Source organism: Aricia agestis, chromosome 9, assembly GCF_905147365.1.
Source record: "Aricia agestis chromosome 9, ilAriAges1.1, whole genome shotgun sequence".
Taxonomy (NCBI): Eukaryota; Metazoa; Arthropoda; class Insecta; order Lepidoptera; family Lycaenidae; genus Aricia; species Aricia agestis.
In genome coordinates this window covers 11,824,834-11,841,609 of record NC_056414.1, presented here as the reverse complement: position 1 = coordinate 11,841,609, position 16,776 = coordinate 11,824,834, and the positions used below count along the sequence as shown (strand labels likewise).

Genomic DNA, 16,776 nt, shown 5'->3' with positions numbered 1-16,776 from the left:
ATTTTTAATTCCTAACAAATTAATTCCAAACAATAAATAAGCTGGGTCATACAATAAATAAGCTCAACTAAATTTTCAACATGTTTATTGTCTATAATGGCACAACAAGGTTATCTATCAAAGGTTGCGACACGATTAGCTATCGCGCTAACGACCAACGACTTATCGCAGCAGCATAGCCGATAGGATAAATCTTACAACGAATATACTGGCAAGAATAAAACTCAACAATAAACTAAATGAGGTAACATGAGAATACAGAAAGAAAATTCGTCTAAAAATATTATAATGTAAATGCAAAATAACTATTAATAAAAACATAGGAACATTCGAGTCAAATTTATTACAAAGCAATAAATATGAAATTAATCTGTTTCTACATTTTATATACAGAAATAGATATTTTACATTTTAACATGAGTTAAATTATAATGAGTAAAATAACAAGGAAACTTAACAACAAAACTTATAATAAATCTACTATTTCATAACAAAGTCCTATTGCAATTTCGTATTGATGTCGAAAGCTAGATAATAAGATATTCGAAAGCATAATAATATTATTAGATAGAGTCCGGTCGTAAAGCATGTAGTATTCGTACATTGACACATCTACCCATCCCTTTCACTCACGCACGAATAGCAATAATAAATTCTTGCGCGAGTGAAATGGCGCACGCACTTTAATTGCACTCAGATCTTTCTGTAAGGTTTTATACAACACTCATGAAGCACACCATTACACATCATATTATCTGGGAGCACGGCAGTGCTCCAGCCAAGCTTTTTAGCAAAGGCACGGCCGTACCATACTTTTCTCGAAGCGGTTCGCGGCTTTTTCACACCCCCTTTATCTTCGATGTTAATATTATTTTTATATTGAATATTTACTAAACATTAAAATATTATCATTTTGTATTAATATCTATCGAGTAAGATTAAAAAAGCTGTAAAGAGATATTACGGATACAAAATTCTACAACATATTCAGTATTTTTGACATAGTGTTGAAACGATATATGCATGGTCTAACAATAATAATAATCGGTTTTAAAAAAATTCCAAGATTTCGACTAATTTGACAAGATTTATTAATATTTCCTAATTCCTAGCAAGCAAATATACACATACATTTCGCTTTAAATTGTAATTTCGTACTAATTTAAACAAATCTACTGATTGATATGAGTAAAATTGACTAGAACCTATGGCTAATAATAATGTTTTGTTAGGTAAATGTTTAAAAATATACAAACTTTAAAAACCTTTATCAAATTTTAAAATATAATGTATGTACTTACATAAAAATGTAAACGTTTTAAAGTATACATTTATTTACAAACAACAATATACATTTATTTACAAAAAGTATACATTTACTTATAAAAATTCAATTAGAAAAAGTGGAAATGAACCCGAATTATAAACTGTGGTATATCTAGAAATAATAAAATTATTTGTTGCAAAAATAAAATATCATAAACACTTTAAGCAACTATCCAACAACACAAGCAGGCCCTTCTATTCTAATTAGATCTTGTTTGTAATCATAAAACGGATAAAAATTCTCTAAAATATTCTGAGTTGATATTCTAAGTAGTAATACAAAATATTGTCGTTGTAAAGTATCTAGAAATACTGCCTATTTAATACTTATGAAAATAGTTTACAATCTACCTGAGGCATGATCTTCGTCTTTTGAATCTCGATCCTCAAAAATCTTGCGCGAGTGATACAGGCTGAGAATAGAACCAAGATCCATCCACAGATAACTTTGAATTATAATATTATTTAAAAAACGTACATATAATATTTGCTTGACCAATACTCGGCGGGAAAATTAAAATGTTAGTGTTGCCAACCTATTACTATTTAGGTCGAATGTCAATGTCACTTTGACATTTAAAATGTGAACCATAGAGCAAAAATATTTCTACGAACAGACGATGATTAGACCTTAGTTTTAGTCAACTTGAACACATGATATACAAAAACAGTTTTACTTACATTTATCCTTACTGACAACACAGTTGCTTATCTACATCGATTCGATTTCGTCCGCTTATTTCGACTGATTGAGTCTTAATCTATACGAAGTAAGATCCATATTCGTGTGGCATAACACCACGTCGGGGGTAGAATGTGTGCGTGAGCGAGTAGTTGAGTAGGTTCCGTATATTGGAGGTGTATATGTCGGCGAAACGGAACAGTCGCCGGGAGAAATAAGTCGGGTTGTGATACGTCCGGAACACAGAGCCGAACTGCGGGTTAAACACCGACTTCGTCTCGTTCCTGAAAAACAAAATGGCGGTTAACACTTTGACAGATACGCCGTTAGCACACTGACGCCGCAGACCGCAGATAAGCAGTTGATAGATTTTCTTTCCAAAATATCAAACGATATTAAATGCGAGAGAGAGCGAAGCCACAAACAACAAAAACACAAAACGACGCAACGCATTACGCAAAGTTGCAATCCGTTGTTTTGCGTCAACGCTGCGTTGTTTCACACATAACTTTTATTTAGATGATATAATATTTCATGCTACATTCATACGTTACGTCGTCGGTTTATATTTCGTTGATGTTTCGTCTCAATTGGACGTATGAGGTGTACCGCAACACCTTGTTTTTAGTTGTCGCGCGTCGACATAATGCAGATTCGATGTACCATAAAAGAAACTGATTCAAAGGCTATTATATAGAACTATTTCATTTGGTTCCCAAAAAAATGTTAGTTGTGAATTGTGATGGGTCAGCTGGGTTTGACATAACGCGAACGTAACTAAGTCACGTATGTGCCCATGATTTATGAAGTTTAGTATGAACCAACTTCTCTGATGGCACAATTGCGACGACGCAACGTAACGCAGAAATGTGGGCTCGCTCTGAGCGATAGACGATCAATTTTATTGTGCAATATCACGTATTGTATAGAGTTAGTATTGAACGCCTTTCAATGTTGTTGTCAAATAAGTTGTTCAATAAATATTGTGTGTGATATTACGCAATAAAATTGATCGTCTAGACTCTAGGGGCTGGCTCTCTTACATCACGTTCTATTGCTTTATCGCCGCTTAATCCGCAGTTTGCGACATCAGTGTGCTAACGGCGTTATCTCCTGAATAAGACGAATTAGTCCGATACAGTACTTCCTGCTTTTGCCGATTTTTGGACAAGCGTGAAAACAAACAATTTACATTGCAACAGACGTTAGAACCAATCAAATACTTACTTTTCTCTGACTATCAATTTGGATAAAATTATTTTAGGTACGCCAGTTTTCGCAAAAGCAAAACATTTTAATTACATTTAACGAAATTTTGATATACCTCATATAGAACAACTGACTTTTATTATAACGACAATTTGTACAGTTTCATTTTTATATTTTATAGATACGGGCAATCTTATATTATACAGTGTGTAACAAAAATAAGTGAGTAAGTATTAACTTTAGGGTGTGTACGTGTTCAGAGAGTTCACTGTGAAAGTAGCAGCTCTGAAAGACGATTTTTTTTCACTTTTGTATGGGCAAGGGCCCGTGCGTCACGAGTTTCCCCATACAAAAGTGAAAAAAAATTTTTGGTCTTTTAGCTCTGCTACCTTCACAGTGAACTCTCTACAAGGAACACCTACACACCCTAAAGTATTATCACTTATTTTTGTTACACGCTGTATATATTACTGCACAACATCATTTCACTAACATGTCACTAAGCATCAAGTTGCGGACAGCAGACGAATCATTAGTACATAAATTATTATGTTCAAATTAATTAATAAAGCTTAAGACCTGTTTACATTAACCAATTATTATTTACATTTTCACAATACAAAACATTGATCCGGTACCATAATAGAGGCGTTTGTCCACAATGGCTCTATTCAATACAGAACAAGTGACGGTCTTGCTGAATATTGGCCAATCAGAGCGCAGTTTGCTGTGCATCACGGGTTTAGCGGAGTTTATCCATGCTAATATTTAAATTCAAAAGAGTGTTTGTCTGTCTATTAATTGTGACTGCTACCTCTTCACGCTATAACCGTTGAATAGATCTTTATGAAATTTGATACGATACTTTAAAGGGCTGTTTCACCACTTCCTAATAAGTGCCGGATATGCTATCCACAACTTATCTGACAGATACTTCATACTCTATCTGACAGATACTCTATACTCTGTCTGACAGATAATCCATACTCTATCTGTCAGATAATTTGTGGATAGCTTATCCGGCACTTATCAGTAAGTGGTGAAACAGGCCCTTAAGACTAGGGTTACACGGTCAGCCTGGCGTCAGTTCAGTCCATCAGTCTCAGACTGACGCCAGAATGATAGCCGGAAAGTACATAATAAAAAAAAAATCACAGACCGTCAATCACACGGTTACACGATAATTCTTTCGTCAAGGCATTTAAAATTCGGTCCTGCGCTTGATCTCTCGCCAGTCGTGTCGGTCTTCCGTCCCACTGGGTTACGAGAGTGAAGGAATAGAGAGTGCTCTTGTGTACTGCGCTCACACTTGGGCACTATAAAAATTACTCCTGCTTGGCCTGGTTTCAATGAAACTGGCCACTGTCACAGAAATCGGTGTGGGGAGTATTATTATATATACCTGAGCTGGTCTCTCTCGGCCATCCACTCCGCGAGGACGGCGACGGCCTCGGGGTCGGTCTGGTCCTGATGGTCCTCAATCAGCTGGGTCAGCATCTGCAGCCAATTGGCATTCTTCTTGAACTTCTCCATATTCAGCGTGTTGATCTCGTGCTGGAAAGTCGACAAGACTGGTAAGTTATACTAATGGAAATTAATGCTATTTTCTATTAATTTAGTTGTGTAATTTTAGTAGTGCTAATTTTCGTACATAGCATGCTAAGCTATTGAGTTGCTATTTGCTAAAATCGCAGCATCGAGAATTCTCAGGCTTATACTATCTTGAGTTGTGTGTGAACAAATAATAATTTATATATTTATAACAAGTACCTAAAATCCCGGGCTGCTATATTTAAATAAAAAGAACAGTTGTAAGGTATAATATTCGAGACTTTATTTTACAAGTAGGAATGTTTATTGTTTTAAGTTGTCTTGTTAAAAATTTGCAATATAACTCCTCCTTTTTGTACAATTTATATTTGAAACTTTGTCCACTAAAGGTGATCGCACATTTATCAGCACGCACGTGCCGAACGCGCCGCATTTCGAGTACTATGCGGTGCGTTCAACGCGTACGGCGCGTACGGTGCTGACGAATGTGCGATCAGCTTAAAAACTCCTATACAAGTACCGTGAGCTCGTTAATGCTGACGCTTGTTAAGGCGTAGCGCAGACGACACACTATCCATGACGCACTTTTTAGTCCGTGGAAATAGACGACACGACGCGCAGCGCAGACGTGTGCGTTACTGCATATAATTGCATACGTTATATTTCCATGGACTAAAAAGTACGTCACGGATAGTGTGTCGTCTGCGCTGCGCCTTATGCTCGCTAATTTTGCTCTATAATGGTACGGAACCCATCGTGCGTGAGTCTGACTCGCACTTGGCCAATTTTTATCTACCTCCAGTGGTCTAATTAATTCAAAACTTTGCATACGCATTAAAAGCCAATAACAATGCAATTTTTTTAAATTATAGTTTGTGCGTTCTAAGACTGGGTTGCACCAGAGGCGTGGGTAAAGTTAAAGTTAAATATGGCGTCCAAACACCCCATATTCTCATACGACATCTGTCAATTTTTCCGGTTATAGTTAAGGTAAAAGTCAAAGTTAGTTGGTGCAACCCAGTCTAAGATGATATGGGTGACAGTTTTCATGTTCCTTGCTACGGGTTTTTTTACAAGAAAACAAAAAAAAACAAAATGTAATAAATTATAATATTCCATCTACAAAAACAAATGTTTCCTATAATTATAAATGAATAAAAACGAAAAGATAATAAATGCTAACTTATTAATAAAAATTATAAATATTAACTGTGAAATAGGAGTATAAAATTATTGTTACGAAAACATTTGAAAAATGTCATATGCTTGAAACGGAACTTATGTCAATAGAGATTGACTCTGTTGAATCGAAATCAAATCGATAAAAAAGGGCTGCCATCTTAAATCGCCGGCACCTCTGAAATGTCAGTACGAAATCGATAATTTCGATTGCAATTCTTTTACGAAGTGATTCGATATTTTTAAACTATCGATTAATCTTTGTTAGGTAACTTCCCTACTATTGTCAATTATAATGTGTCACGCATATCATCATAAAACGCACAAACTATAGATAGCTAACCTCCGTCGAATCGACGGACGGCGCAAACTAATATCGCCATATCTTTTTAATTTCGCGTCCAAAGTGCAGCACCTGGTGACCGCACCACCCCGTCAGCTCCTGCAGCTACAGCACCGTGCCCCGGAGACATGAGCTGTGGTTGTGTACTCACAGTGAGCTCGTTGATGATGGCGCCGGTCCACCAGCCGTGCTCCAGCGTGACGTCGGCGAGGTCGGAGTAGGGGTGGTCGCCGAAGTACAGCACCTGGTGACCGCACCATCCCATCGGCTCCTGCAGCTGCAGCACCGTGCCCCGGAAACATGAGCTGTGGTTGTCTACTCACAGTGAGCTCGTTGATGATGGCGCCGGTCCGCCAGCCGTGCTCCAAGGTAACGTCAGCGAGGTCGGAGTAGGGGTGGTCGCCGAAGTACAGCACCTGTTGACCGCACCACCCCGTCAGCTCCTGCAACTGCTGCACCGTGCCCCGGAGACATGAGCTGTGGTTGTGTACTCACAGTGAGCTCGCTGATGATGGCGCCGGTCCGCCAGCCGTGCTCCAAGGTAACGTCAGCGAGGTCGGAGTAGGGGTGGTCGCCGAAGTACAGCACCTGGTGACCGCACCACCCTGTCAGCTCCTGCAGCTGTTACACCGTGCCCCGGAGACATGAGCTGTGGTTGTGTACTCACAGTGAGCTCGTTGATGATGGCGCCGGTCCGCCAGCCGTGCTCCAGCGTGACGTCGGCGAGGTCGGAGTAGGGATGGTCGCCGAAGTACAGCACCTGGTGACCGCACCACCCCGTCAGCTCCTGCAGCTGCTTCACTGTGCCCTACAGACATCAGTTAAGTTTGAATATGCTATGAATATTATGTAAGTACTAATAAAATTGTTTATAGACAGATAGCTGTTTTACCATGCCCTGGGGACATTGGCTATGTGTGTATGCTTTGAATATGTACTTATTTTTCTTAAGTTGATGGCTGTTTCACTCGATGAAGACATTACATCTATTCTATAAATGTTATGAATATGTGCTAATTATTCTTAGGAAATCACACCCATGTTTGAAGATTCGAGAAATCGACTTATTCAATACACCACTCAAAATATTATCACTTTGTTTTGCTTAGATTTTTAACAAACAAGCTTTTATTAGCTTGAGCTGTATGTATGTAACGGAATCTTTGAGTACGATTTTCACCCATCTCCAGTAGTCTAATTAATTCAAAACACGGGATAATTTGTCGTTTCGATAGATCGTCATGAAAATAATCCAATCGATCTTTTGACCATAAAATCGTTTGCGATATTGCTACACACGTACAATTTGTCGTTCGATTTTAACATCGAGGCGACAAATCGTTACGATAATTGTCCTGTGTATGGTCATCTTTAGAAGCCAATGACAATGCAATAAATTTTTTTTGTTTTTTTTTTTTACTATTATAATATTATTATTAATGCTCAAAGCCTACCTCATAGTATATAACGCCTTTCTCTAACGAGGTGACCTTCTCCCAAATATGGCAGTTGGCGTTCTTGTCGAACACGCGTATCGGCCGCGACACTTCCGTGAAGAACTTGGGCTTGTTAGCGTTCACGATCACCACGTCGAAGAATTCCCGCCAGTCGCGGCCTACTAGCATCTCCATGCCGGCATTGCTGAAAAATTTTTAAGTCCAAACGATTTTTAAGCTATTGCATAGCTTTTATTGTGGGCTTTGAGTGCGGCGTCCGAATCAAGAGATTTCGTAACGAAAATTAACCTAACAACCCCCACTCCGACCGGCACAGCGGTGCAGCATTGAACGCCGTGCATCGTCTAGTGTCGATTAGTTCGGCAGACTTCGGCACGGTGTTAGTATGCGTGCGACTAGATGTATGCGTGTAGACTAGATGTTAACTGCTCATAACTGATTCTATCTCTTACAGACACAATGCTTTTTTTATTTGTCTGTCAAAATATTGTATAACAATAATGTCTTTCAAAACACTATGCCGATCTATTTATATTTAGGGGGTTTAAATACATCGTTTAATACTACCATTTAACTTACACAAAATGATAGGGACTGTTGGTCACCAGGAACAACTTCTTGCCTCCCTCCTGCAGCAACTGGAAATATCGCTTCAGGTCGGCGTTTGGCCTGATGTATTCTTCCACATTTTTCGCCACTATCTGGTGCATAATCGGGTGACAGCTTTGGACCGAATTCTGAAAGTTACAATGTAACAAATTAGTGGGCTGAGTGTCAGTATATGTCACATCATGAGAACGTAAATTACAAAGGGGTATGAAGATTTTTATATGGAGCCTGGCCGACCTACTGTCCGCCATTGTGTTTTTCCGCGTTCACGAATATATTATTTCAAAAATGGATAGCCAAAGTTGCATCATCATAATATTAATACGCGAACGAAAAACTTTGTAACCCTTTTTACGAAAATTTGGGAAACGTAGGTGCATGAAATTTTGCACAGTTATAGTTTATATGGTGAAGGAGTGCATCGAACTAATATTATTTTGAAATTATGATTTTATCAACCATTTTTTTAACATATAAAACATTACACACACTACAACACACACACATGAGAAATGACAGATTTTTGAGTGACAAGCCTATACATACGAATTATACTCTTTTATTTATGGTTGAAGTCTGTTGACAACAAGTTGACAAATTGAAAATGGATTATAGTTTTTTTTATTGTATCTAAGATACTATTAGACAATTCTTACACGGCCAGTCTGAGATCAGCTAAGACCCAGAGACAAGAGTTGAAAAAAAATTATAAAGTCAATATGTCCTAATGTCGTTAAAACTAAGGTCGAATTTCGACCATTGGGCGATCTCTAGTTATTTTAAATTGGTAAAACTTTGGCCGCTCATATCTTCGAAATGTGACACTTTACGTGGTTTTGTCCAAGATAATTTTTTGTTTGTATTGGTATTAGCTATCCATTTTTGAAAAAAATATTCGTGAACGCGAAAAAACACAATAAGTGACAGTAGGTCGGCCAAAATCTTCATAGCCCAAGAATCAAAACAACATGCCTAGTGGCAAACAGTACTAAGTGATTCGACGTCATTTAAATTTTCGTTAACGTGTTAACGCTAAGAAGTAACTAAACTGACATTCAGGGCTCCGTAGTAAGATGGTATTGTCAAGAACCTCTCCATCCTTTTTCTCAGTAACGTACCACAATAACGTCGCACAACAAAACAATACTTATTGTGACTGTATGTATGACGTTATCAATGGTTTTTCTGTAAATTCACTACTGAATTACGTAAAAATTAGTTCATTGACCTATACTACTTATCTCTTTCACACACTCAATATAATTATATTTTTATCTCGTTTTGTCGTATACGAATACGATAGCTAAGCGAGATGGGAATATTTTTCTATAAAGATATAAGTAGCGATAGGTATGTACGAATTTCTTCATGATTCAGGATCGGCCTATTTCAATCTATTATTCATTATTCAGGATCGGCCTATTTCAATCTATTCTTCATGATTCAGGATCGGCCTATTTCAATCTATTCTTCGTGATTCAGGATCGGCCTATTTCAATCTATTCTTCATGATTCAGGATCGGCCTATTTCAATCTATTCTTCATGATTCAGGATCGGCCTATTTCAATCTATTCTTCTGAGAATTAGCTTACTCTATACTGGGATAAAAATAAAACAATACCTTCACATCTAAAAATAGGATCTCAGGGTGGTAGTCGATTTGGTTCTTGATGAAATACTCGGCGACGTTACACAGCAGACCCATCTCGGGCACGGAGAACAGATCAGCCAAGTGTACCATTTTCGCTCGACTCGCCTGGAAATAGAAAATAAAAATTTAAAACAAATCTACTACAAATTGCAAGCCACAAATTCTTTCAGAACAGTAATTGTATACTCTGAACTATTGAAATACGCAGCATTTATTCCAATAAAAATATCTTTGGGCTCTCATAAAACAATGTGTCTAGGCGCTAAACAAGTTTTTCTATGGTAATGACAGGATAAATCGATAATTTGTCATTTACCGGGGACTCGCATATTATCTCCGTAACATAATTAATCAAAATCGATTCGATCGAATCAAAGAGATAACAGCTAGACTTTTCCATTTATATTATTAGCTGGATAATCGGATGACTTTTTTTTTATTAACTAGATGACGCCCGCAACTCCGTTGCGCCATAATTCGTTATCGCGCAGGAACCATACATTTTCCCGGGATAAAAGTATCCTATATGTCCTTTCCCAAGACTCAAAGTACCCCATACCTAATTTCAGCAAAATCGGTTCAGCGGTTTGGGCGTGAAGCAGACAGACACACTTTCGCTTTTATAATATTAGTATAGATATGGATTTTATGCCGTTTTTATAGATGCACTATAATGCACATCACAAGTACAAGGGGGAGTGATGAATTGATTGCTGACAAGTGGTATGATTGCTCACAGCGTTGCAGCTGTATTAGTTACAATATTCTGATATATACGCACTGTTTTATTACCCAGTGGCGTAGCGAGAGTTTGGAGGCCCCGAAATTTGAGGGCTTCCAGTCTAAATATTTTATATTGTACAGTCCACAACCAATAATATGCCAGGGCCATTTATCCTACAATAAACGTAATTTTATTTTTATTGTACTTTAATCGAGAAAATGTAATTTTAATTTATTTAACTAATATTATTTTCTTACGTTTAAAGCTAAAACGTTATAAAATATAAACGAATAATAATTTATAGCTAAATCTAGTACAGCATATTTAAAATTTACAACTCATTAGGTGTAACGAATCGCCGTTTCTTTGCCAACTACACATAATATGTTCTGCCTACGTGCATAATGATGTATATATGTATAGTATTATAGCTTGGCGTGACACCGTATGTGAGGGACGACACGTGCGAATTATTTACTAAAATAATCAGAATCACACATGTATGTAGACCAAGTCAATATGTTCTATACGTCTAAACATGATTACACCATCATTCAAACTGATTACAGTTCATTCTCATACTGCTCAACCGGTGACGATTTTCATGAAATTTGATGGTATTTTGAGTTCGAGAAATGGACATGCGATAGTTTTTTTGATAAATAAAGTACGATTCCCGATCGATGCGCATTTGATGGCGACGAAGTTAGCAACATAAGAGTACCTGATTAAGGACACGAAAACCACAAAGGCTATTCAATATACTGTACCAATTAGAAACCTATATACCTAGTAGCCTTTAAATAATAAATATCTATAGCATATTAGGTAGATAGCTTGTTTACGATTCTCAGATGATGAGATTTGACTGCCTTTTTAGTGATAGAAAAAAAGCTAGTATTTGCCACTTGTATCTGTAATAGACCAATGAATCTGTGGATTCTATGGTCTCCCAAGAATATCACAGACGAAAGACATCTCAAGTCTCAACTCATATATATTTACGACACATCTAGATTAATGCAAATTTAAATTTTAACATTTGAGTACATGTCACCTTATTTATGGCCATAACAAGGTCAATACTCAATTATATACAACTAGCTGTCCCGGCAAACGTTGTTTTGCCATAAAATTATTTTCCCTATTTTCCTGCTTTTCTCTTGAAGGTTTTTCTGATTTTTTTTTCTATAGACCTCACGGAGCCCGAGACCTTTCCAACGAATGCAAAACCGTGGAAATCGGTTCGTGCGTTCTGGAGTTATAGCGCCAGGAAGGAAAACCGAAGGAAAATGTCGTGATTCTAGTGTTTCGCCATAAAGCAGGGAGCACACAATGGCTCTGGTGGCGGAACCAATAATGGCAATCTTAGGTATTATTTTCGGTTAATAAAAAATTTTCGAAAATTAATGTCTAAAACAAACAAATATAACAGTACCTGAACTTTGTAGACATTTTACAAAAAATAAATACACTTCCGGGGGAGGCAACATGTGCGCAATAATCATCAAAACCTATTTCAAAAATGCTTCATAAAAATAAACATAATCAATAAGTAATAAAATAAGTCTTGTCTTCTAAATTACAAAATTATAAAAATTCCCGGTGACTCTGCTGGTAATTTTCGCCGGTAAATTTGTCATGACCTTCTTCGCCCTTTGACTCCTGCAAGATGACGTCTCGTACTTTATCGTCTAGTCTTGCCGGTTCAGCCAGCTTCCGACGTAGTGTGCGGTGTGGCGGTCCGGCCGACGTACAAATGTTTCGTATCAGAAATTTCGGACAATGTGCGGCCGGGCTAAAGGTCTCAGCAACCAGGCCATAAGCTCCAAAAAAAATAGTTGTTACACTATTTGACAGGATTGGACAACAAATGTTTGACATGTAATAAACAAATCAGCATCTACGAGTATTGAAATGATAAAGTATTCATTAATCATTACACATTTCGAGTATTCATTGTTTTTAAGATGTATTCTGCTATTCGGGACGGAAACATATCCAACAAATCAAAAACCATGGCAATCGGTCCAGCCGTTCTCGAGTTATAAGTGTTGTAACAAACACGACTTTCTTTTATATATATATAGATTTATAATGACATTAAAACATACCTTATTAGCTCTCATATCTCCTTCCACATATGCAATTGGAATTATTCTGTTCTTGTATATCTTAAGAACTTCCTCTGTAGAGACGGGAGTAAGGCCTCTGTATACGGCACCAAACTGGATTTGGAGAAACGAGTCCAGCTTCAGAAGTAAACCTTTTTCAATGTCATAATGCAGACCACGTACAGCAAAATGGGGCTTGTATTCCAATTTTGAAATCTCTGGAGGATACTGTGAGAAAAGGATGATATTTTAAAATTACAATGTAACACAAACAAAAAATCATGAGACTTTATTTGATGACACCGGAATGGTGTAGTTTTATGGTATCACCAGCTGAGTCTCAAGACATTTTAAGCAATTGTTAATTTTAATATTACTATTACTAGTTACTAATTAGTGTACTATTTAAATACAACATAGTTTAAAAATTAAAGTAAAGAACCTTAAACTTTCATATTCTTTAATCACTGCCTGGTTTGTTTCAATCACATTTTTTACAGTTAGTAAGTTTTAAATTTGACTTTTCTTATCCCAAAGAAAAGACATAAACACAGAACTGAAAATCAGTATAATATTAGGTATATTAAAGGCTACTTGCACACCAATTACGTACATATATGTATAAGATTCTACATTTACACGGCTTTCTTCTTTACATATTATTCTATAAAATATACTTTCACAAATATATATAGTTATATAATATATATTACCTTACACATAATAAGAACAAAGTTATTAAATCATTATTTGCTTGACAAACTTTTCTCTTGTGGCAAGCAAGGAAATGCTTATTGGTAAGGAAGCATAATATTTTGCTTATTAAACTTGCATGAAATTTTTAAACAGTATTTAGAAATTATAATGTAAATTGTAATCACTAAGCTTACTATGGCGTTTTAAGATATGGGTGACAGTTTTCATATTCCTTGCTACGGGTTTTTTTACAAGAAAACAAAAAAAATCAAAATGTAATAAATTATGTTCCATCTACAAAAACAAATGTTTCCTATAATTGTAAATGAACAAAAATGAAAAGTTGCTAAATGCTAACTTATTAATATAAAATTATAAATATTAACTGTGAAATAGGAGTATAAAATTATTGTTACGAAAACATTTGAAAAATGTCATATGCATGAAACGAAACTTATGTCAATAGAGATTGTCTGTTGAATCAAAATCAAATTGATAAAAAAGGGTGGCCATCTTAAATCGCAGGCACCACTGAAATATCAGTACGAAATTGATACTTTCAATTGCAATTCCTTTACGAAGTGATTCAATATTTTTAAATTATCGATTAACTTTTGTTAGGTAACTTCCCTACTATTGTCAATTATAATGTGTCACACACCATCATAAAACGCACAAACTATAAACAGTTAGCTTAGGCCATAACATATTCAGTTACCTTATATTTTTCCAGTAGCATATCCCTTCCTAGATTATAAAGTAAATGTTCTAGAGTCGGTTTATAGTGTGCTAAAGTGTAATCATAGTCAAAGCCATAAACATGAACCTCTGTAAGATCCAGCTCATTACAAGCAAACACACCCTGTGGATTCACATCCTGAGGCAGCTTTTTAGCTAAAAAAATTAAATGTAAGAAATTTCAACACCTTAAACATTAAATTATTTTTTAACTAGATGGGGCCCACAACTCCTTTGCGCCAAAATTCGTTTGAAAACCGTAATTTTTCCCCGGATAAAAAGTATCCTATGTCCTTTCCAGGAACACAAAGTATCTCCAATACATAATTTTAGCATAATCAGTTCAGCGATTCTGACGTGAAGAGGTAACAGACACTCACACAAACAGACAGACACTTTCCCATTTATAATCTTAGTATCCATATAAAGATTTTAATTTACATATACGAATATTTAAAGCATTCCACTTACATCTGTATTTTAATCTTGTTCGACAGTAAGCCTCCTTCAGAAGTTCTTTGGTCGAGTAATATTTGCAGGAACCTCCTATTTTAGTCGACACATTCTTCTGTGATAAAGTTGATTTAAGATTTTTGTAGATTATATTTCTTAGACTCATTTTTGTTTGAATTTTCTTAGCACTCTTGTATTTTTATAAACATGACACAAACATTCGTTAATTAACTTTTATTAATGCAGCTTCTAAAAGCTTTTATTAATACAATATTGTACACGTTGCATAATTCGAAAATAAATCCTTGTACATTGTATAACCATTTTATTTAACGAAAATATGAAATGAGACGAGTTTCACGATCACACGTTCGCCAATAAATTTATGACTTTGAAGTTTGAGTTTTGACAAGTTACACTTCACAAATCACAATAAAACGCCACTGTCAAAATATGGTAGCAAATATTTTTCACAATGGCAACAATATACCAAAGTGTGTTGTTGGCTTGTAATATACCTACTCTACCTAAAAATTTTGATAATAACAAACAAAGAAAAATAGTCTGTCAAGAAAGTAAAGAAATTAAAAAGTGGCAACATCATAGTGTCATCCCTTTCAAATCAATCTAAGAAATTTGAAAGGGATGACACTACGATATTGCCACTTTTTAATTTCTTCACTTTCTTGACAGGCTATAAAAAGGATATTGCGCGGGAATTTTACATTTTTCTCGGATTAATTTCACTGAGTACCTATCTCAATATTTAATTTCAACAAAATCGATTTAGCATTTTAAGCGTGAATAATTAGGATTTTCTTATTTATTTGTTTCGTCAAATTCACCGGTTCCTGTTATACCGGTCGTAGTCATCATAATATTATTCAGACCGACACTTGCCCAAACTGGGAAACAATATTTATACTTATTTATACATATTATAAAACAAAGTCGCTTTGTTCCCTCATTTCGATTTGTTCCCTTTAATCTTTAAACTACGCAACGGATTTTGATGATTTTTTCAGTGTTAGATATAAGATAGCCCATTTATCGCGGAAGGGTATAGGCTATATTTTATCATGCTAAGACTAATAGGAGCGAATAAATAGAGGAAAATGTGGAAAAAACGGGGAAAATGATTTGAAAGGGCTAACTTGAACGCTCTAATCTCAGGAACTACTGGTCCGATTAGAAAAATTATTTCAGTGTTAGATAGCCCATTTATTGAGGAAGGCTATAGGCTATATTTTGTCACGCTAAGACAAATAGGAGAATGTGAAAAAAACGGGGGAAATTATTTGAAAGGGCTTATCTCGCGAACTACTGGAGCAATTTTTGTTATTTGGCACAGATAAGAAGTAGACCACGCGAAGGATCATAGGTAGGTTAGGTTAGTGGCTATATATTTTATACCCGTGCGACGCCGGGGCTGGTCGCTAGTTTATAACAAAAGCAGGATTAAGTTTTTATAAAATGCTTAGGTATATGATTTTAAATATAAATAAAAATCGCCCAAGTGCGAGTCGGACTCGCGCACGAAGGGTTCCGTACCATTCAAAATTAGGCCATGTATTTTTTGTATGGGAATTAATTTATTTTATTTTAAAATTATTATTAAATATTAATGTACACATATAATTAAGGACTATGAGAAAAATTCAAGTACCTACCTGTTGTAATGACAACAGGTAGGTACTTGAATTTTTCTCATAGTCCTTAATTATATACTTTTTTGCTCTATCAATAATGATTGATAGAGCAAAAAAGTCCAAAAAAATCATGTTTGTTGTATGGGAGCCCCCCTTAAATTTAAATTTTATTTTGATTTTAGTATTTAGTGTTATAGCGGCAACAGATATACATAATCTGTGAAAATTTCAACTCTCTAGCTATTACCGTTCTTGAGTAACAGCCTGGAGACAGACAGACAGACAGACAGACAGACAGACAGACAGACAGACAGACAGACAGACAGACAGACAGACAGACAGACAGACAGACAGACAGACAGACAGAATGACAGACAGACGGACAGACAACGAA

At 36.0% G+C, this 16,776-nt stretch overlaps 1 protein-coding gene across 1 annotated transcript; it reads right to left on the bottom strand.

The window, feature by feature from the left end:
* Window positions 1-1,406: 1,406 nt before the first annotated feature.
* LOC121730373 (5'-nucleotidase domain-containing protein 3) lies at window positions 1,407-15,106 on the bottom strand. Its single transcript, XM_042119391.1, has 9 exons — window positions 14,752-15,106; window positions 14,261-14,436; window positions 12,847-13,074; window positions 9,979-10,113; window positions 8,327-8,484; window positions 7,745-7,931; window positions 6,958-7,098; window positions 4,620-4,771; window positions 1,407-2,292 (listed from the first exon to the last, which is right to left on the bottom strand). Exons 1-9 carry the CDS (start codon window positions 14,897-14,899, stop codon window positions 2,088-2,090), a joined length of 1,530 nt encoding a protein of 509 aa, XP_041975325.1. The 5' UTR covers window positions 14,900-15,106; the 3' UTR covers window positions 1,407-2,087.
* Window positions 15,107-16,776: the final 1,670 nt, after the last annotated feature.